General features: G+C 41.9%; 1 protein-coding gene across 2 annotated transcripts in view; it reads left to right on the top strand.

Moving 5' to 3' along the window:
• Nucleotides 1–22,067, top strand: part of SLC4A5 (solute carrier family 4 member 5) — a 706,789-nt gene that overhangs the window by 674,833 nt on the left and 9,889 nt on the right. For both annotated transcript variants that reach the window (XM_069214106.1, XM_069214105.1), the window contains one exon: nucleotides 12,792–12,859. In XM_069214106.1, coding sequence (XP_069070207.1) covers nucleotides 12,792–12,859 — 68 coding nt within the window. The remainder of the gene's footprint in view (nucleotides 1–12,791; nucleotides 12,860–22,067) is intronic.

The following is a 22,067-nucleotide window of genomic DNA, read 5'->3' as shown; positions in this document are numbered from 1 at the left end:
GCTGTTTTTGGAACTCTGGGCACTTTACCACTGCTGACCAGTGCTAAAGTGCAAGTGCTCCTGTGTAAATTATATCTGTATTAAGCCTCTCCTTGATTGGCATGTTTGACTTATCAGTAAGTCCCTAGTAAAGTGCACTAGCGGTGCCTAGGGCCTGTAAATCAAATGCTACTAGTGGGCCTGCAGCACTGGTTGTGCCACCTACATGAGTAGCCCTGCAAACATGGCTCAGACCTGCCACTGCAATGTCTGTGTGTGCAGATTTAAACTGCCAATTCGACATGGCAAGTGTACCCACTTGCCAGGCCTAAACCTTCCCTTTTTCTACATGTAAGACACTCCTAAGGTAGGCCCTAGGTAGCCCCATGGGCAGGGTGCAGGGTATGTTATAGGTGGGACATGTACTGATGTGTTTTACATGTCCTAACAGTGAAAGACTGCTAAACTCAGCTTTCACTGTTGCAAGGCCTATCTCTCCCAAAGGTTAACATGGGGGCTGCCTTTAAATAATATTTAAGTGCAGATTCCCTTTGGGAGCAGATAGAAACATGGAGTCTGGTGTCTCTGAAATCACACTCTAAAAATACATAATTTGGTAAAGTTGGTTTTTAAATTGTCAGTTTGAAAATGCCACCTTTAGAAAGTGGGCATTTTCTCGCTTAAACCATTCTGTTACTCTGCCTGTTTGTGGATTTCCTGTCTGGGTCAGACCGGTTGGGCTGGTGTAATTTCCCCTTTAGACAGTGAGACAAAGGGAGCTGGGGAGTAGCCTGCATATCCTGATGGGCCATCTGAGCTAGAGTGGAGGGAGGAGTGGTCACTTACACCTGAATGGGCTGTGCCTTCCCTCTCACAATTTAATCTCCAACCTCCTGGTCTGAGTCTGGAGCCTGGCCTCTGCAGGACTTTGTTGTGCATTCCTGCTTGTGAAGAATCTCCAAGGGCTTGAGTTGAGCTTGCCTCCTGTTGTTGAAGTTTCAGGGCCATCAAAGACTTCCTCTGCCAGCACCTGGATCTCTGGTGAGACGGCTGCCCTGCCAAGTGGTGCCCCATCCAGTCCCTGGGCCCTTAAAAGGTGAAGCTGGTGGAAAAGGACTGAAATCCGTGCAAACACCACCGTGCAGGGAAATTTTCGATGCACCATCTGCAACGTGGCTGAAATCGATGCCCCGCCTGCAACGGCCCTTGAAAGGTGAAGCTGGTGGAAAAGGACTGGAATCCACGCAAACACCGCCTTGCAGGGAAATTTTTGACGCACCATCTGCAATGCGGCTGAAATCAATGCCCCGTCTGCAACGCAGCTGGAAGATTGATGCATCACGGCTGGAGAAACGACACGCAATACCTGCTAGCAGGTGCTGATAATGACGCAAACCACACACATCGCAGTTTTCTGACACCTTGCGACCAGATTTTGACGCAATATCGCTGGGTGTGAAAAATCCATACAAAGCCTGCCCGGACCCAAGGTGCCCATCCAGAAATAGACGCATCGCTCTTTTGTGAGGGAGAAAAACTACGCATCGCTGATCCGACTGGAGAAGAAACGATGCACGGCCTCACTTGCGAGTAAGGAATTGCCGCATCGCTGACTTTTCCAACGCACGCTTAACCGTGCGGCTTCATTTTCGACGCAAACCAGGTACTTTGGTGTAACAACAGCGTTCTCACTGTTTTCTATGGATTAATACTCTTATTTTGTTTTAAATTGATATCTTGACTTGGGTATGTTGGATTTTTGTTGTTTTGGTCTTGTGTGATTTAGATAAATATTACCTATTTTTCTAAACTGGTGTGATGTCCATTTTGTACTGTTTTCACTGTATTACTGTGTGTGTTGGTACAAATATTTACACGTTGCTTCTGGGGTTAAGCCTTTCTGCTCTTGCCAAGCTACCAAGGGGGTGAGCAGAGGGTTACCCAGGTGTGTTTCTCCTTTACCCTGACTAGAGTGAGGGTCTGTGCTTGGACAGAGTGCAAACTGACTGCTAACCAGAGACCCCATTTCTAACAATGCCCTTATGTTTAGAGCCTCTAGGCTGGGAGAAATCCTAATTATTGGATGCCAATATGCCCTCCACCTCTACTATTTGATCATCTATTCCATTTAAAGTACAGTTTTCTGCAGAGTGCCTAGGCATCTTGCTTATGCGAGGATTTCTCAGTAGCTTTACGTTTGCCCATAATTGAAAGGGCACAGATCACAATGAATATGCTAGACACGAGCTCGGTCAAACAAATCTAAACAAGTCAACAAGACTGCCCCCAGTGTGTTCCAGTTGCACCCAACCTCTGGCGTTTAGATGAACGGTAACAGCTTAAACTCTTTTATCCACACAGTGCTAACAGTCATTTATATGGGTACCCGGTCAATCTACAGTTTACTGGTCTTCAAAACCTGAAATTGTAATGATGCTTTAGTAGCGCAAAGTCAGGGCAGGTGTGCTGGTGGCAAAGGATCGCCCCCGGGGGCCCGATACCTGCTGGATCTTAGAGTCACTCCCAGTAAGTGCTGGCTAGCGCAACCTGCGCCACGGGAAAAAGGAAACACTTTAGTAGCACAAAGTCAGGGCAGGCGTGCTGGTGGCAAAGAACCGCTTCCAGGGGCCCATCCCCAGTAAGTGCTTTAGCGCATCCCGAACTGGGGGAAAAAGGAAGCGCATTAGTAGCGCAAAGTCAGGGCCGGTGTGCTGGTGGCAAAAGTCTGCCTCCTGGGGCCCGATGCCTGCTGGATCTTGGAGTTACCCCCAGTAAGTGCTGACTAGCATGTCCCGCGCCACAGGAAAAAGGAAGCGCTTTAGTAGCACAAAGTCAGGGCAGGTGTGCTGGTGGCAAAGGACCACCTCCTGTGGCCCAATGCCTACTGGATCTTGGAGTCACCCTCAGTAAGTGCTGGTTAGCGTCCCCCGCCACTGGAAAAAGGAAGCACTTCAGTAGTGCAAAGTCAGGGCAGGTGTGCTGGTGGCAAATGACCACCTCCTGGGTCCTGATGCCTGCTAGATCCTGGAGTCACCCCCAGTAAGTGCTGACTAGCGCATCCCCCAGGAAAAAGGAAGAGTTTTAGTAGTGTAAAGTCAAGGCAGGTGTGCAGGTGGCAAAAGGACTGCCTCCTGGGGCCCGATGCCTCCTGGATGTTGGAGTCACCCCAGTACGTTCTGGCTAGTGCATCCCACTCTACTAGAAAAAGGAAGCACTTTAGTAGCGCAAAGTCAGGGCAGGTGTGTCAGTGGCAAAGGATTGCCTCGTGGGGCCCGATGCCTGCTGGATCTTGAAGTCACCCCTAGTAAGGGCTGGCTAGTACATCCCCCGCTGTGGGAAAAAGGAAGCGCTTTAGTAGCTCAAAGTCCCATCACACATTTTAGTTTGCCACCAAGATGGAAACAGGTGGCCGGTTCTCCGAATTCTGAAACGAATCTCTTACACTCTTTTATAAAAAAATAATCATAAAGACAAATCTTGCTTGTATTTATCTAATTAAATAAATTAAATATTTGGGATTTTTGTTGAATAAACACATGACATTCTGTAACAACCTTGCTGCTATGTTAAAAGGTTGGGCCATCCCTTTGTGAAGACGTGGCCGGCACGTGTAGGTCCAGCTGGTGTTTTCTGTAGTACTCCTTAGTAAGATCTAGTAGATCTGGTTTTCATCAGGACCTGGGGTCTGGTCCTTTGGTGGAGGTGGGATTTACAATAAAGTTACTCTATATGGTGAAGACCTACTTGGAGACAGTCATTTTAGGCTCTTTTTGAAGACTTGGAGGTTGAGCAGGACTCAGGAACAATGGTTTGTATGGGCAAAGACCTTGTGACTGTGAGGGCTTTGTCTCCATGTTTCTTCAATCTGAATTTCCTCAGGCATTTTATATCTAAGGTTCCAAGTGGGAGTGGAGCTGGGAACCTGCTGTTGCAAGTACTGAACTTAATCATGATATTGTGCATAGAATTTTAAATTTGACTTTGATTCTCCTATCCAAAAGGAGACAATGGCGGGCCTTCAGGGAAGGGATAAATGTTTAGGTTTGCTCATGTTCCAGAAGTATGACTGCATTATGTTAGGTAACTTGGAGTTTTCATATTAGCTTACAGGGAGTAATCAAATGCATGATGTCTCAGTAGTCTTAATTCCACAGCATCAGTGATCCCATAAATTCTACCAATGCGTGTCCAGAGGAGTAGGGGTGATTGCCTGGGTGTTGGACCTGGTGCTTTTTACAGGGTCATTCCCCAAACTTTTTGACTTTTCCTCCTTATTTGTCTGACCCTTATTGGCTGACGTTATGACTCTGGGCACTTTACCAATGCTAGTCAGTGCTAAAGTGCATGTCCTCTCCCTTGTAAACTTGTATGATTGGCTTATACCTAATTGGCATATTTAATTTACCTGTAAGTCCCTTGTGCAGTGGTATCTCAATACTCAGGGCCTGTAAATTAAATGCTACTAGTGGGCCTGCAGCGCTGCTTGCCCCACCCACTGAAGAAGCCTTTCAAACCTGTCTCAGGCCTGTTAGTGCAGGACCTACAAGTACAGTTTTCTGCCACAGGGACCTGCCATCTAAATTTACTTGCCAGTCCCAGAACTCCCCTTTTACTACATGTACGTTACCCCTAAGGTAGGCCCTAGCTAGCCCTATGGGCAGGGTGCTATGAATGTAGAAGGCAGGACATGTGCCTGGTTGCGTGGCCTGTCCTGGCAGTGACAAACAGCCTGTTTGGTTTCTCCATGCTGTGAGTGCTGCCTTCTCATAGGATTGCATTAGATTGCATTGCCTTACGTCAAGGGGGTATTGTCTGATTTAAGAGGGGTAGCGTAGGCATGTTTGGTATGGTTGTAATGGTGGTGAGAAATGCTGCTTACTACTGTAGGTTGATTTTTTATAATCATTACAGAAATGCCACTTCTAGAAAGTGAGCATTTCTCTGTGCTTAAGACTCTGGTGTTTTGCAGCTTGACTCCAATCCACGTCTGGGCAGAATGACAGTTGGGCGTTAGGCATACTTTTCAGACAGCCTGTACACAGGGAGAGTGAAGGTGTCACAGATGTGCATCTGCATACTGAATAGTCTTCCTGGGCTAAAAGAATGGAAAGGCGGGGCACACATGCATTTGTTAAGGCTGTTCCCTGGCCTCACACGAAAGGGTTGTTTACCCCCAAATGATGTTTGGAGCCTGTTCTGGAGGAGAGAGGGGACACTCCCTGGAACCAGGTGTAGCTGGTTGAAACCCCATCTCCTCTCCATTGAAAATACTTGACAAAACTGAGTATAAGTACAGGGGACCTTTCCCCACAATTTAGACATTCTTGGGTCACCAGAGACACTTCTGGAACTGGTCACAGAACACTGCTGAATGGACTCACCTGGACCCACCTTGGACTGCTGCTTCTGTGCTGACCTGTGACCTGCTAGGTCACTAGGAGGATCTGCCACCATCTGCATCCCTTGTGCTGGCCTATTGTTGGGTCTGCTATCCCTGTGCCCCCCCCTTCTGTCTCCAGGGGCAGGATGCCGTGGCCAATGCCCCTGCATCTATCCAGCATGAGGAGTGCTTCTTTACTTCATATAGAGCGCCTGGAGAGCGCTTTTCTGTGCCCCCTTGCGCATCTTAGCCCAGTGCTATCGAGGAGATTCACCGCTGCATCACGGGCTCATTAAAGTTGCCGTAGCACTGGGGAGAGTGCATTGCTGATGCCCGTAATCACCACCGTGACCTGGGCTCCTTAGGAATGTCCCAGCGCTCGTAAGTGCTTTTCCAATGCCAATCTCACTGCCGCAGCCTGGCTTTGTTGGGAAGTTCGCTGGAGTCGTGCTACCCCTTGTACCCCTGAGGCACCGCTGAGATCAAAGAGCATGCTCGTACCGTGACCCCAGGGCAACAACAGGACCTAACCCTGGCCTGATCACCGCTGCGGCCCGGGAAGAAGAAGAAACACGTGCGCACCAAATCAGGTGCTGGTGAGTGAACGGCAGCAGCCCCAGGAGGGAGCGAGACCTCATTGGAGGTCTCCTCTGGTTCCCAGGGCCGCCATGAAGAGCAGAACTCGGTGGGGGGCAAGGGTAATGCCCACCTTCCCCTGGGCGCTGCCAGAGGAGCGTGACGCTCCAGTTCTTGCCTCTTTGTTTTTGGCTTCCCGGACGCCGGGAGGGTCGACTATGGCCCCAGGATCAGGAGTCATCTGGGTCTGGGCACTGGCCCTCGGAGGAGGCCTCTGTTTTGCGCATAGGAGCACCAGCGCCCCCGGCCCCCAGCCCATATTGATCTTCTTGGCACAAGGAGTGCCTCTTCATCATAATACAGGTACTTTTTAGACATACTCGTTCTTATGTTCCTGAAAGGGACATTGTAGAGTGATATGGTAACCTGTGTATTTTATGACGTTACCTCTGCTTTCTAATGATTCCCCTATGGGCATTTATGGTAATACCATGATAAGTGTATCGGTTTTATAATGTGATTCCTGACTACTGCTTATGTTACAGAATTCTGAGTATCTATGCGTTCTATTGTGACTACTGCTTATTGTTGCAGAGTATTAGTAACCTGTGTAACGTTCTGACAGCTGCTAAGGTAGCAGGATATTAATGACATGTTATGTTTGGTCTAATGATGTTTTGTGCAATACAGTTTAGTTTGACATAACTGGGTGTTGTGTTCCTTTGTGGTGTAATTATTGCATCACGTGTGTGCTGTGTGTTGTGCAATCCCTTTACATATTGCCTCCGGGTTAGGCCTGACTGCTCGTGCGAAGCTACCAAGGGGGTGAGCAGGGGTTCTCTTGGACGTGTAACTCCCTTGCCCTGACTACAGTGGGTGGGTTCTGCCTGGCTTAGGTGCCTACCCTAGCCAACCAGAAACCCCATTCCTAACAATGGGCAACAGGAGAGGAGCTGTTGGTTAGTGTACTCAACAAAAGCATTTATGTGTTGTGTAAAAGACAAATCTGAGATAAACCTGACTTCTTGGTTCTTTCCCAGCTTTGTCAGCAGAATGGATGTTCTTGATGCTTTAGGCCAGTCAAACAGTGCATTATTTCTGATCATGTTCACCACCAACGGATATCCTCTTTCTGCATTATATGCAGCACTTATCAGGAACTGACCTGCTACATTACTGACAGTTAAGAATAAACGTGGAGGAGGACTTCAGAGCCCAGTTTATGCTGTGACACAGGGTCTTTGCCTGTAGGGTAAGGCAACCTAGCCTTATTGCTAGGTTCAGCCTTACACCATTCAAATATTTGCACAAATCAAAATATACGTTATTGATTACTCATTGAAACTACCCTACCTGTTCTGCCATCTGCCCAGAAGCTGTGCACATAATACTGTGCTCCTAAATATGATTTGATGCTGTCAAGTGGCCATGTTGTATTGGCCTTCAAAAGGTTGTAGGAATTTCAATAGTTCACAGTGCATTTTGGGTCTACACTGCTGCAGCATTTTCTTCCCTAGCAGGAATCAATGTCTGACGAGGTCAATGGATCTTTGAACCCTGTATAAGAGCGTGGTAGAACCAAACAACAAAATACAAACCAATTACCTTTCACATTAAGACTCATGTGGCAATTCAAGGAAAACTCCAGTCAGGAATAATGTTAAGGGGTTTTATTACAAACTTAAGGTAGAAGTCACATAGACAATTCTCAAGACAAAGTTATAAAGATACAGTATCACCAAGGGCTGACCAAGGTGCCTAAATAATGTCAGGTGGGGTAACATTAAGAGAACTAGGCATAAAGACAACACAGAACATCAATAAAATGATCTGGTGGATAGAAAATGAGCACTGCTCAGTTTTAATAGGTATTAAAGCAATTCAAATCATTAAGGTTCAGTTTACGTTAGACAAGGGAAAATCCTACAGATTGGCCAATCAAGAAATTAAGTGTGGGGCAGAATACATCTGGGCAAAAGACAAAAGGAAAAAAATGGCAAAAGAAATTTGGAAAAAGGTAAACTTGAGCAACAGGTCACTAACTAAATTGGTCAAAAAGTAAGTAAAAAGGAAAGTGTCACCATGCCAGAAGCTCTGTCAAGAGTCTTCTTCTTAGTGTTAGGGAGAAATCTCTAAGTCTCAACAAGGCATTTCAAAGAAGCAAGGGCAAGAAGATAATACCTCTCAAAGTTCAAGGGGCTCAGCAGGCTGGATAAAGGTCAAAAGGAATTCAGCTTCTTCAGTTTCTTCTCCTCTGGGATTCTTCATCTGGTTCAGGGGGATTCTGACCAAAGTTTAGTTGGGTATCGATATTTCAAAGTTCATAGGGAAAAATGATTTGTCAGTTTGTCAGTCCACCTGAAGTTGAAGGGGCAGTACCCAATAGAAATCAATCATGCAACTCCAACTTCAAACATCCACATGCTTTCCCAGGTTTGTCATGAAAACGGTGTCCATCTGTACCCTTCCATGCAAGATTGAAACAATTATACAAATTGTAAGTCCAAAGTACAAGATGTTCTTCAATCAAGGACGTTTTCTCACACTCTCTATTTGTTGAACAATAGATATCTATTACCAAGCTAACATTCTCATGGGGATGCAGTCTGAAAGAAAGATGACTTGACATTGACTGCGCGTCACAAATACAGGGCCTAGCAGGCCCCACTTAGGCTAATGCAAATGAATTAAAACAGCACATCAGTACATTCAAATAAAACACATTTTAATATGCTACTATGAATTCAGCATTATTAAACCTTCATTAGCATTCATATTACTGTAACTTAAAAACAAAATACTTTTGTCAATACATTTACATTAGTGTTGCGCAGAACTGCATTTCTCTATTTTTGCATATGAATTTAAAACGTCTCTCATTAGAAATTCAATATCGTTTCAATGCAGATCATCAGTTTAAACTCTAAAATATAACATAATGACAATAATTCTTCAAACATATAATTTAATCTCAGTACCACCTAGGTTTAAGTGATTAGTCTATAGTGAATGCACACTAACAAAGCTTCTTAGTACATCACTGTACAGTCAAACTTTTAGAACTTTGATTAACATAATGCATAAACTGCCACGTACAGGTGATTAATGTGACATGAGGGACAGCATTAACATTTCTGCTACATCAAGACCCCAGACTAAAGGAAAAGGGAAAATGTGCTAAAGCGTGTATACTATTACACTGGCGGCAGAAGCAGTGTTTGCAGTAAGCTGAGGTGTTGTCCCAGAACAAAGCCCTTCTTGGGTGAAGGTGTCACACCTCCCTCCTCAGGAATGTGCACTGCCCTGCTAGCAAGCTTTAAAGGGCTTACTGCCTTTGAAACTCGAGCCCCAAGCCTGCTGCTAGCAGCAGATGGAAGCCCCAATTTCAAAGCCTCATTGTTGGCAGGAGCAAAGGTGGGAAAACACAATTAATAGGAGGAGTGGTCAGCCTCAGCTTGCACTACCTCTAAATGTTGTATGCGAGGTGACCCCTCCATTTCATCTTCCTCTATCTTGAATGGAAGGAAAATAGGCAAACAGGTGTAGCGAAGTGACCTCTGCCCACAGAAAGTGGTCACTTAGTGAGTGTAGCCGCCCTAAGGGAGATGACTCATTGGTCACTACTAGGTACTCCCTTAAATGCCCACTAAATACAGTATTTAGAGGGCACCCCTAGACCGGAAATTCAGAGTCCAAGGAAACAAGAAGACCAGCAACAAAGAAGACCCAAGGCTGGAGAACTGAAGTCCTGTTACACCAAGAAAAAGGCACCAAACCCTGCCTGCTGCACCCAGGCCTCGACAATCGCGGCTAGGGGGTTGCTCAGACATTGAATGGACTACAAACCCCTAGAGGACATCCACCCAGAGTGAAAGTGCCATTCTCTTGCAACCAAGACCAGAAGACCAGTGAAGTCCAGTTCACTGATTGGCTGCTGACCAAGGAACCGGATGCCTCAGCCAGACCAAATTTAATTTGACAGACCATGAGGACAAAACCTGCAAATGTGCCAAGTTTGGTGGTACTGTGGCCGAATTGTGCAATAGCCCCAGGAACTGGTCACTCAACGTCAGACACCCAAAAGGACAGTCAACTCTGGACTGAAAAAAGACCAGGTAGAAGCCCCAGTTGAGGGACTTCAGAAAGCACCAGAATCTCTCATATGAATTCCCCTGCTGACCTGCAAGCGACCCTCAAAGTGACCTGCCTCCTGCTTCCCATGGCACTGTTGTGCACAGCATCTGGCACACCTATTTTCTCTGCACCCAGCCTCTCTGTGCTCTGCACTGAAGATCCAGCTGTGTTCTAAGGGTCCCCCACCCCTTGCAACTTCGACACTCCAAGGCAACCCACCGGGCTCACCTTGAAGTCCACCTGTGCAGTGCTCTTCCAAGTGGTCCCCCGCAGTGGCCTTGCACCAGCTTCAAAGACTTTCTGCAGCTGCTTGAACTTCTCTAGCTGATTCACAGGGGCCACCAATGACCTCGGCCCTATCTGCAAAAGGCGACATTGGTAAACACATTGCCTTATTTTATGTGCATTGTTAAAGTATTTATCCATTGATTCCTATAGTGCGTAATTATGCACAGAAGGGAGACATTTTCTAAACTTTATAAGTGTATAACTTAAAAAGTACTTATCCAATTTTGATCATCTTGGTCTCAAACATTTTATAAAAATCTGAAGTATTGTTGTACATTTTTCTAGAGCTATTCTTTTGAGTGTTTGTCCTTTCTTATTGATACTTTGAGTACAACAAATGCTTTGCACTTCTCCAAGATTAGCCTAATTGCTCAACCAAGCTACCATAAAAATTAGAGCATTAAGTGGTCTAGTTTTTACCTCTGTAAACCAGTGTGTGGTTGCCTGGACTCTCTGCACAGTGTGCCTAGCTTTGAACACTACATAGAGAGACAGCCTCCGACATCGATACTCTTTCAGCCCTTTTAAATACCACTTTTCTTTTCATGTAGGAATAAGTGCAAACATGAAAATATAAATATTGGGCCAGATGTATCATCACGGCCCTTTTCGATTCGGAAATAGCGATTTTTAAGAAATCGCTATTTCCGACTCGCAAAGTGCCATGTATCACATTTGCGATTCGGTAATAGCAATTTCTTAAAAATCATAAATGCTATTACCGAATCGCAAATTGCGATACCGGACCCCCATATCTGCAAATTTTTTGCATTTCCAAAATTGCGATTTCTGAACCAGAAATCACAATTTTGGAAATGCAAAACCCCAGTGTGCTGGGGGGCTAAGGCCCCCTCTGCTGCACCCCAAAAGTATTTTTGGGAACATGTAAGGTGCACACATGCCAAAAGGGCATGTGTGCTTTACATGTACAATTTAAAAATTCATTTTAAATGCATCTTTAAATTTTGCACATGGTTACCACCAAATTCAACTTGGTGGTAATTAGCGATTCCTAAATGCCAAAATCGCATTTAGGAATGGCTTCATACATGTGCTAAGAAATCACAAATAAGGAATCCTTATTCGCGATTTCTAATTTAGAGAGTCGCAATTTGCGACTCTCTAAACAGGGTCGCAATTTTAAGGAATCGCTATTTTAGCGATTGCTTAAAATTGCATTCAGAATGTATTTCATACATTCTATAATGGCATTTTGCATTTGCAAACGGGCATTCGCACCGTTTGCGAATGCAAAATGCTTTAATACATCTGGCCAATTATCTCTAAATCACTTCTCACAAATGCAAAAAACTGTTTTGAGTAGGAGTCAAATACCTGTTTGGGCAAGATACTCTAGTCAGTGTCCAGCGTCTTGAAGAGGCTTTGGAGGGCTAGGAGAGACAGGCAGCCAATCTTTACATAGCTTGATGGGAAGACTTGCTGTCTCAGCGCAAGCAGGCAGCATCATTTCTGACAGGCAGCAACAAAGTTCAGGCATGCAAAAAAAACAAAAATCCATAAGTCAATTCGGCAAATTTTAAAAGGACAACCTTTAGCAGCCTTTGAACTGAACAACTTTGGAAAGACAAAGCACATGAATTGCATCAAAGGCTACTTTGAGTTGGCCTAAATTTTTATTGGTATAGCCAATTTTAATAATGTATGTAAACCGACTGAGAGCCAGAGTCATGTCTACTATAATCATGGAGGCCAGAGGGCTGCTCTGAAATGTTGCCAAAAGGTCTGGGGTCATATTCCTTTCTTCCAGTAGTTTTCGCAGCCCTGGCATTTCTTCCTGCGACTTCAATAAAGCTAAAGGTGAGTCGAACCCACTTTGTGCTATTACAAACTTTTAATTGTAATATTGTGGAATAGGATGCATAGGCCTTGGGGAGACGAAAATATAACTCCCAGAAAAACAAGGTCTAACATGTCTGTTTGCTTCTCAGTTCAACGTTGAAGATGTTAGATCTGAAATGTGATGTGAATTGTGATTATGATGGAAGATTGAACTATGCATATTTTGAGTAACTTTATTCAACACATTAGTGCATCAAATTTAGAAAAGAGAAATCTAAATGAATATTTTACTAACTAGTAATCAAATATAAAATGTGATAAAGAATATTTGCGAGTCACGAAAAATAAACATTAACCACATTCACCTTCAAAAGATAATTCACGTTTAATTTACCAAAACCGCTATCCAAATAAGTTGAGCAACAATCTCAGTTTTCCGAAGAAATAGAGGAAGGGCAGCGTATGTTAATTGTACTCTTGAATGTATCTGCTCATATCATTCTTTACGTTTCAATATATAAAACAATGTAGATCAACATCCTAGGCTGTCCCATACCTAATATATAAGTAGAAATCTATTCCACAGCTTTATGCCAAACATTATAAGTGAACTTCTGTGTCTCTTACAATACAGGAAAGAGGCCTTCCATCTGGACTCGCACATTCTGATACTTCTCCAAATGGTTCTGATCTGGATCGGAGGTAAGTTGAAATTAACAGGAAGTATGGTGCAGGAAGAAATCTGAAAACACATCCATATTTTGGGAATGTATGAAGAAAGTAGTTTCCTAATCACCCCTACCATTCTAATGATCACTCTGCTTGGGGGCAAACAGATTTTTGTGCATTCATCAGTTTCTTGCCTTGAAGCAAGCCAGAACCAGTAATTTATTAGGTTCATTCATTTTGGCCCATGAACAGTATTATTCGACTGAGGAGGATTGTGAGCTTTTGAGTAGCTTTATAAACCATTAAACCTTAGATACCTTACTCTGAAGTGTTTCAATTATGTTCGCCACCGTATGTCTGCCCTTTGTCCTAATTTCTTACCTGCCCTCTTGTGAGGAAGGACATCTCAGTGTGTTTGAGTCAGACGGTTAAGAATCAAAAAGTCAGATAAGATTCTAAATCCAAAGATCCAAAAATACAATGGGTTTTCCAGCCCACAAAGATGTTGGTTTTATCATGAAGTTATTTGGTTTTCAAAGTCAGTTATTGTTCGAATTGTTCGATTAAATGAAGCCTTTAACTATGTGAGAGTGAGTGCGTTGGGGGTACTGAACACTGTGCGAGGGGAATCAAGACAGTCCGGTCTGCAGATGGTTCTAACAGAAGAACTACAAATGCTGGGAATGCAATTATCAAACAAAGTACGTTCCATAGAGGTACCAACATTTATGGGTTATGGGCCAGAAGTACAAAACCATTTCCAGTGGAATTTGCTTCTACTTCTCACGGCAGCGCAGTATAAAGAGGAATGTTGTGGCAACGACTCAGACCGTTCTCTGGTGAGGACTGAGCATGTTGGACTGAGCATGTTGTCTTGTATTCCTCCACAAGAGCTGAATGCCCTGAAAGAAAGGTTAGGTAACTTTGCATCCTCTGCCATTTAACTAGTTCTTCAATGCCTGAGCTTGAGGGACTCTGTACCTCAAGAGGCATCATCCTTCCAAGAGACAGCCAGAAGTATCTTCTTGAGGCTAGTACTGAAACTGGCATGGTAACTGACAGCATCCCTTCTCTTCCTCTGATGACGTGGTTCACAGGGAAACAGTCCAAGACTGCAATTAAAATGGTCTCTATCAGCTGTTTAAACTGCTCTGCAGCCATAGGCGCAATTGTCGCATGCGCTGTAGTAAGCTCTGAAGCAGAAGATGTAGCCAAAGCTGAATTCATCCTTGGAGGTAATGCTATGAGAAGAAGCAAGTTAACAGACATGAGGGAGTTGCATCGAAAGGGATGGCATGTGCACTCTAGAATTCTCTGGCAGAAAATGCACCATACAGAAATAAAGAGAATGGTGAAAAATTAGTTTCCTGAAATGTGTAACAGAGCTAAAGTATTCAAGTAAGCATTTAGAAATCTTGCTTCTACAGAACAAATATGTATTCAGGTGCTGCCATAAAAGAAGTAGCTACAGAGAGGGAAACCTTCTGCAAAGTAACAAACTACTGCCTCAGACCCCTGTTGAATTCACCAGAACTATACTAAGCAGGCAATGCCATGCCACCATCCCATCATGCAACACAAGCATCTGCTGCAACTTTAGGATGTTCTATTTAAAACATATCACAGCAACATATCTTCTCTCAATGCAAACACATATGTAGATGACATCCTTGCTCTGGCCATTCTGAAACAAGTATCTGGCAAAATACTCATGCTACTTTTCAATATAATGAACATCCTCCTCACACAAAACACCTTCACGAACACTTTACAAATTGGGAAAACCCTCCTATTCTTAAAGAAAGCAAGCCTAGCCCAAGGCTAATTATCAAACTATTAGTGTGTCACCCATTTTCATTCATCAATAATAATCTTACAAAATGTTTTTGTGAACCAACATTAAGAGTGTATCGATGCTCATCACCTCCTATAAAAGTATCAGTCAGGCTTCATACTAGGTTGTAGCCACCATCCAAGTAGCAATCTCATTACAGACAAATGTACCCAATGCCATGTAATTTACTGACGCCATCCATATAGACATCATCTATTTAGACTCCTTAAGTTCTCACCAGTTCCCATTGACCTATTGTGGCTAATGACTTTGGTCACTGGGGTGCCCCACAAATAGCCTCCCTCGCTCCACAAACAGCCCCTCTCACCCCAGTGACCCTAGTGACCTTCATCACATTTAAGGGAACTCTGAAAATGGTTCTTATCAACCATGGAATCATGATTCATCAATATGCTGACAAAACAGTACTTTCTCTTGAAGTACAGTATAAGGCATTGATTGTTTCATACTTCTTCATCATCCTTTTATAGGTGTGAATCACCTAGTTGAAACTAAACCAGCTAAACATTTGTATTGTGAATTACATCAAGCAAACGTAAAGATCAGGAATGACTCTCTAGCATGAACTTGGAAGGATTCTCACTACATCTCCCCACAAATGCAAAATCCCTTGGCTTTGTACAGGGAGTTGTTCTTTTTCATCAACACATTTGGGTACATGTAAACATGAAAACAATAGTAAAAACATTTTATGTTAAATATTGTTAACAATTATTTTATATACCTGTTATCAATGTAATGTTAACATTATTTCTGAAGAATTATTAACAAAAAATTACACTTACATTTATAGTTAACTGTTTATTTTTATTCATTATGCTTTAAAATTACAAAATGTTAAGTACTGAACTAATTTAAAATAATGTACATATTTTTAACACACTGAAATGACATTTTTTTTTACAAAATATATTACAATATTTCATTATAAAATAAAATGTATTTTAATGTAATGTTAGATATATATTTGAAAAGTCTAAATAAATGTAATTTAACTTTCTTTCCCATGGGGTTCTATTTTAAGACCCTGCCTACATTATTTTCTAAAGGGAGGGAGTTGCAGTATCAGTGGTGTACCATGTGAGCTGCTGGACTTACTACTGCTCCTTTTTGGCAGTAGTAAGTTTATACTTGTACATTTGGCACAGTCCTATGTTTAAGGGATGGAGACATGTACTTTTACACTTTTAAGTAATGTTATAATGTTAGGACCCAATTAACAAAGGTAGCTTACACTTTTGAGTAAGTTTAATACTTTTCTATATTCACAAACTCCAAGTATAAGCTACTGCTACAAAGTAGCAAACAGCAGTGGATCAAGCACTACACATGGCACACCAGTGGAGCTATAGCACCCTCCTATAGATAATATTGGAGGTAGGGACTTAAAATAAAATTACATAGGAAATATTGTTAGAATAATTAATTTAAAATATTTAAAAATATAAATAAGTATAAACTAATGTTAGAAAAATATAAGAAGTACGTATTTGTTTTTAATAACATCTTAAAGCCCTTTTCAATCTAAAAAATAATAATACCTTTTTTTTTTTTATTAATTAATTTTAATTAGTTCTAAGCATCTATTTTAATATTTATTAATACATATTAAAAATAATTGCTTAGTATTTAGGTTGGTATTTATTTTTTAATTTAAACTTCGGAGAAATAATGTGCATTTAATGTAATACATTTCTATTAATTAAAGTTTTACTTGAAAATTAACCTAATGGCCCTGTATTTTCATTTTGCTCTACATTTAAAGTAAATATATAGAATAGACCCATGATCATTGGGGTAGACTTTAACATGGTGCTTAGCACATCTCAAGACAGATCCCAGCAGTGTTATAGGGAGATGACAGCATTATCTCTTAAGGGCCGAACATGGCTGGTGGACTTAGAATTGGTAGATGGATGGCGCACATGACACTCCCTCTCAATTCTTAATTATTCTCACTACTCAGCGGCACACCACACATATGCCAGGATCACCCTCTTTCTTTTTGACAAAAGACTCAAACACTCTCCTTGAGAAGCTGATTGGATCCCTAGATTCCTTCAGAGACCCAGTAGCTGTCACCCTTCAGTTGGAAGCACCCCTTTCCAAGCAGTTCAGGGGCTCCTGCTGTTTGAATGATTCCCTCCTTTGGAATCCAGTGGTTCTGGTTGAGGTTTGGGAGAAACTGGTGGAATATCTAACCCTAAACGACATACAGGGGAGAATGGACTAATGGGTGGTCTGCAATGCCCTTGAAGCAGTCATCCAAGGATACTTCATTCAAGAACTTACCAGGACTTGCCTAACTGCTGACCTAGTGGACAACAACACAAGCACACCCCCTTTAATAGGATTTGGCAGAAAGTGCTGGCAGTTAGAGACCAACTAGATATAGCTAATTGTATACTGCTTCCATGAGGGGCGTAACAAGCATATTAGCGTACAAACGGTGGGAATATGATACCAGGAGACTCACTGGCGAGATCAGAGGTAGTGGAATTATGCACAACACTCCTAAAGGTAATATTCAAGCGTTTCAATCATTTTACCAATCACTGTACATGGCAGAACACACTCCCCAGGACTCACGGCATGCTTACTTAGAGTCTATCACTCTACCTTGACTCCTCGTTGCATCTGCGCTGGAACTCGATAACCTATTGCCGGCGCTGAGGTAACGTTATTGGAGGCCAATAACCAACTCAAATCATCCAAGGTCCTGGGCCAGGCTAGGTTTATTGCTTTATTTTACAAGAAATTTGCCCCTCAACTTCTTCTCATCATAACTACCCTATTCAATGATTTTACAGCAAATGAAGTAGACACCCATAACATGGCGGAAGCCTCTATTGCATTAATCCCTAAACCAGGAAAAGACCCATCTCTTTGCCCTGCCTATCAGTCAATTTCTCTGCTTAATTTGCATCTCAAATGTCTCTCAAGCATCCTGGACAATAGGTTGGAGAGTCTAATTTCCAATTTAATCCATTCTGATCAAGGAGGCTTGTTTTCAATCGAGCTTCTAGTGACATAACCAAACATGCCCTGCATTTTACTGATATAACCTGAAAGAAGGGTGAGGCAGTAATCCTTCTGTCCCATGAAACTGAAAAAGTATTCAGTAGGGTGGACTAGTGTAAGCTCTTTGATAACCTGGAGAAATTTGTTCAAGGTGCTCTATTTGTTGTTTGTATCTTTGCCCTTTAAAGTACTTCTAAGGCTAAGATGTGGGTTAATGCCCAGGTTTCGGACCCCACATTTATTCACAGAAGCACTCAACAAGGATGTCCCCTGGCTCAAATCCTTTTCCTTTTAGAACCCATCCTAAAGAAGATCAGAGGCCACACACAAATAGATGTCATCTAATTCTGCTGTGACATCTTTAAGATGTTTGCTTTCACAGATGACCTCCTTACCCTCATTCAGCCACAACAATCACTTCAGGCCCTTATTCCCTTACTTGAGGAATTTCGAGGAGTAGCAGGCCTCAATTAATATAACTAAATCTGTGGGCCTGGTCGTTGTTAGAGGGAACACTTTGGGAGAATCACTGAATACTGCTTCACCATTCTGGTAGTCCGCCGATTCCATCAGGTACCTAGGCATGCAGTTGACTCCTAACATTCACAAATTCGCAAGTACTCATTTCAAATACCTAATGTCTGATGCCAAATCCTAGCTAGCAGCATGGAAGAACTGCTCTCTATCCAAGATGGGATGGATCTCTGCACTCAAAATTACCCTATTACACAACATTCAGTATTTATTCTCATCCATGCCTCTCTCCACTGGGAGAGAAGGCATCTCACACCTACAGATGATTTTCATGAATTATACATGAAAGGGAGGTCGGTCACATCTTGCCACCAAGACATCCATGAGATACCCCTAAGAGGGTAAGCTGAGGGTCCCGATTCTCATTCTCTACTATTGATCCTCTCAGTTACATTACATGATCGAATGGCTCAAGGGAGAAACTGATAAACAGTGGAGTTTTGTCAACCAAACACATACAGACATACCTACATGTGATGTGCCATGGGTTACCAAAGCATGAGAGGTCAGCTGCTTTGCATCTTCCCGGATACCTGAGCCACACTTGCTGTATGGATCTCTTTGGTATGCAAAAAGCCTCATATCTTTTCCCTCCCCACTCATGTCCATTATAGATAACACAGACTGTATACCAAGTTTGTCCACTCATAACTTCCAGATCTGGATGTCTAGGGACTGTTTTTGTCTTCGAGACTTCTACACAGATGGTGATTTGAAGTCATTTGAGGACATCAAACATGAATATGGATTCCACAAGTCTGAGGGCTTTCATTATTTCCACATTAGGAACTCGGTCACACAATCAACAAAGTCAGGGCACAAGGACTCCCACACCCTTTGACAAATTCCTTCAGCATCTTCCATTGTCGAAACACTTGCTCTCACAAATCTATAATATTTTTAACTCCCCAACAACAACATGCAAACCACCTTTCCCAACACAATAGGAGAAGGACCTTGGTATTAAAATTGATCCCAAACAATCTCACAAGGTATTCTTCCATACTTTCAATTTTGCCTGCCATGCTCAAGGCAAGATATTCTGTAGAAAATACACAACTTTCCCTTAACTTACTCGATGTAATTGATCCTCACCTAGTCTGACACCTGCTGGTGAGGTTGTAGGGAAACAAGTTACCTCCTAGATATTATGTGGACATGCCCTCTCTTGAGGAATTCTGTGATAAAATCTTTCTTGAAATCTCCTAGACCATTTTTTTCTATTCTTGCTAGATGTCTGTGAAACTCGAACAAATGTTTGTAAAAAAAAAATATTTTAAAAAAAGAAAATTACAAAACACATTGAAAAATATAAATTAAAGGGTAGCCCTATAAAGATCTATGACCTTTGTGAGTCATAGAGGATATTAATGGTATGCCTAACAGAGCTTCATAAATTACCCAATATCACCAACATTAGTAAAGTGGACACCATATCTACAAAACAGATCTTGATTGTCAGATGTGATAGTGTGATGTAAATACTGCAAAACTGGTACTCTCCAAAATGTCCTGTTCTGAAACAATGAATGTTGGTTGTTGCATGTTCAATATTTGAGTTGAAGTCAGCATTTATGGGCTCTATACGCAGTTGGAGAATACTTGAATAAATAAAGCGGCTATTAGGAAACATGGCACACAAACAGACAAGATCTTCCCTTATTGCAAAACAAAGATATGTATCAGGATTATGTCTATTATTTCCTACATGTAAAATACTTGCAGTATCATGCCACTTAGTGAATACGTTCTGCAATGTTTGAAGCAGTGCACTCTGTCTCATACTCCAAAATCGAAGCCATTTTACCTTAACTCTTACACAATCCAAAATATATTAATCTGCCCAGTAGAACCAGGACCCACACTTCAAAGGAACTGTGGCAAGCGATCATCAAAGTTCGAACAGGAAATTAAAATGAATTATGAAACATACCCACCTGAATTTATAGTTCAGAAATATTGAATATTAAATATTGTGGTACAAAATATCATATGCAAACATTTATGAATACATTATTAACAAGGTATATATAGATAGTCAAGTAAGCATCTAGTGCACTTAACTCATATATATGTAACAAAAGTAAATTTTCACTTACTTCCATAATATTTTGGTTGATAATATTTTCACCATGATATTCTTGTAGTACAATATTTCTTTAGCTGATATTCTGACACACAACACACACACTGTCCAAAACGTTAAGCACTGTTGGTTAAAACCTTTTATGTCACCAACAAAACATATTAAATTACTGAACATGTGACTCATTCTCGGAGGAAATTATTTTTTGTTGGTTAATTTCCTTAGTGTGTGTAGTGAGATACCTGAAAACTTTGAAAACACTAACAGATATGCAGTCTGTATTATTTTAAAAAAACATCAGTTGTGAGTGGTTAATGTTCACAAAAAATTAGTCACATTTACAGATTGCAAAGAGTAGAAGACAAACCTTAAAACCACAAAATTAAACAACAAACAAAACAGTACACTAAAAATAAACTTTAATGTATTCATTTGTTAATACAAACCCTTAAAAAGACAAAAATAAATATTTCTAGATATGTTTCTTTTTAAAATGAGAAATTAGCATGAAAGACCTGAAAAACAAATAAAAAATTAGAATTCCCTCCTTTATGCCTTACATTCATTCCATCAAACTAACTGCGTGCAGTGTATTAATATAGTAGAAATATATAGTCCAGCATGTTTTATGAGAAAATTCTACTTTGAAGTTTGTTTTTTATTGTAATGTATAGTATTGCTTTATAGTATTTTTCAGAGAGCATCCTTCCCCCATAAAGTGCATTGAAGCACTTGTTCATGAGTTTAGCATGCTACATAGTCTGGCTATGAGGTTGGGAGTGCATTGGCTTTCCTTTGAACCTAGGTAGGAAGTGTTTCCATGACCACCAAGGTGCAGTTGTCATGTTGTAGGATGTAGCACTTAGTGGTGTTCTGGATGAAGAAGTGTTAGAAATAGATATGCATTTTTATAATCTGTGTTCTGCTGATAGCTCTGCAGGTCCCTTAATTGTGCTGGTGGTTTATCTTCTATGTTCTTGATCTGAGTTTCTATGCTGCTGTGGCAGTAGGTCATCCACTGTGCTATCTTATGGATACGGGAGAGGTCAGAAGAGCAATTGGAGAATAAGAGATCTGCATGTATAGATTGTGTTACAGTCCTTATTTACATGGTTGTTATGAGATGTGAATTGAAGAGATTTGCCAAGATGCATTGCATTATCATCATCCTATATATATGTTAGTGCTCAACGTATATAACTATTTGGGACCTGCTAGATGGCTAAATTAGAGTCATTGGGTGACGAGTAATTTGTCCCACATTTCTTTGGTCTTGACAAGCCTTTCTTATTAGTACTGAGTTGCTAATTAGGAGAGTTGGAATGGGGAAGGTTTAGGGAAAAAGGTGGGACCTTGGAATCTAGCGATCATGCACTTGTGCCTTGCCCAAACGTGGGACCATTGCTCATTGTGCCACTGGAACCAAGCTGCACCCCACTGAAAAGGCCCAATTAGACTGAATCCAGTCATGGGTTGCTTGTATTCCTTGTTTGGAAAAGACATGGGTTGGCAGTTCAGGCTGGACTGTACCTATTGGAGCATGACCAAGACTGATTTTGAGAGGGCTGGGCCTAATGTGATGTGGCAGGGTGAGCAGGAGATCAATAGATTGGAATGCTACCCCCAGAAATTGCCAGTGGTTACACCACTCACAAGCATACCTCCCATCATCGTTTGTATGTTTAATAGTTAATCTGGGCCCTCTGAAGTCCAACAGTTTGCTTAATATTGCTTATGTTGGAGTG

This window comes from Pleurodeles waltl, chromosome 11, assembly GCF_031143425.1.
Source record: "Pleurodeles waltl isolate 20211129_DDA chromosome 11, aPleWal1.hap1.20221129, whole genome shotgun sequence".
Lineage (NCBI taxonomy): Eukaryota > Metazoa > Chordata > Amphibia > Caudata > Salamandridae > Pleurodeles > Pleurodeles waltl.
The sequence above is the reverse complement of the archived record's forward strand: the minus strand, read 5'-3'. Positions and strand labels throughout refer to the sequence as shown.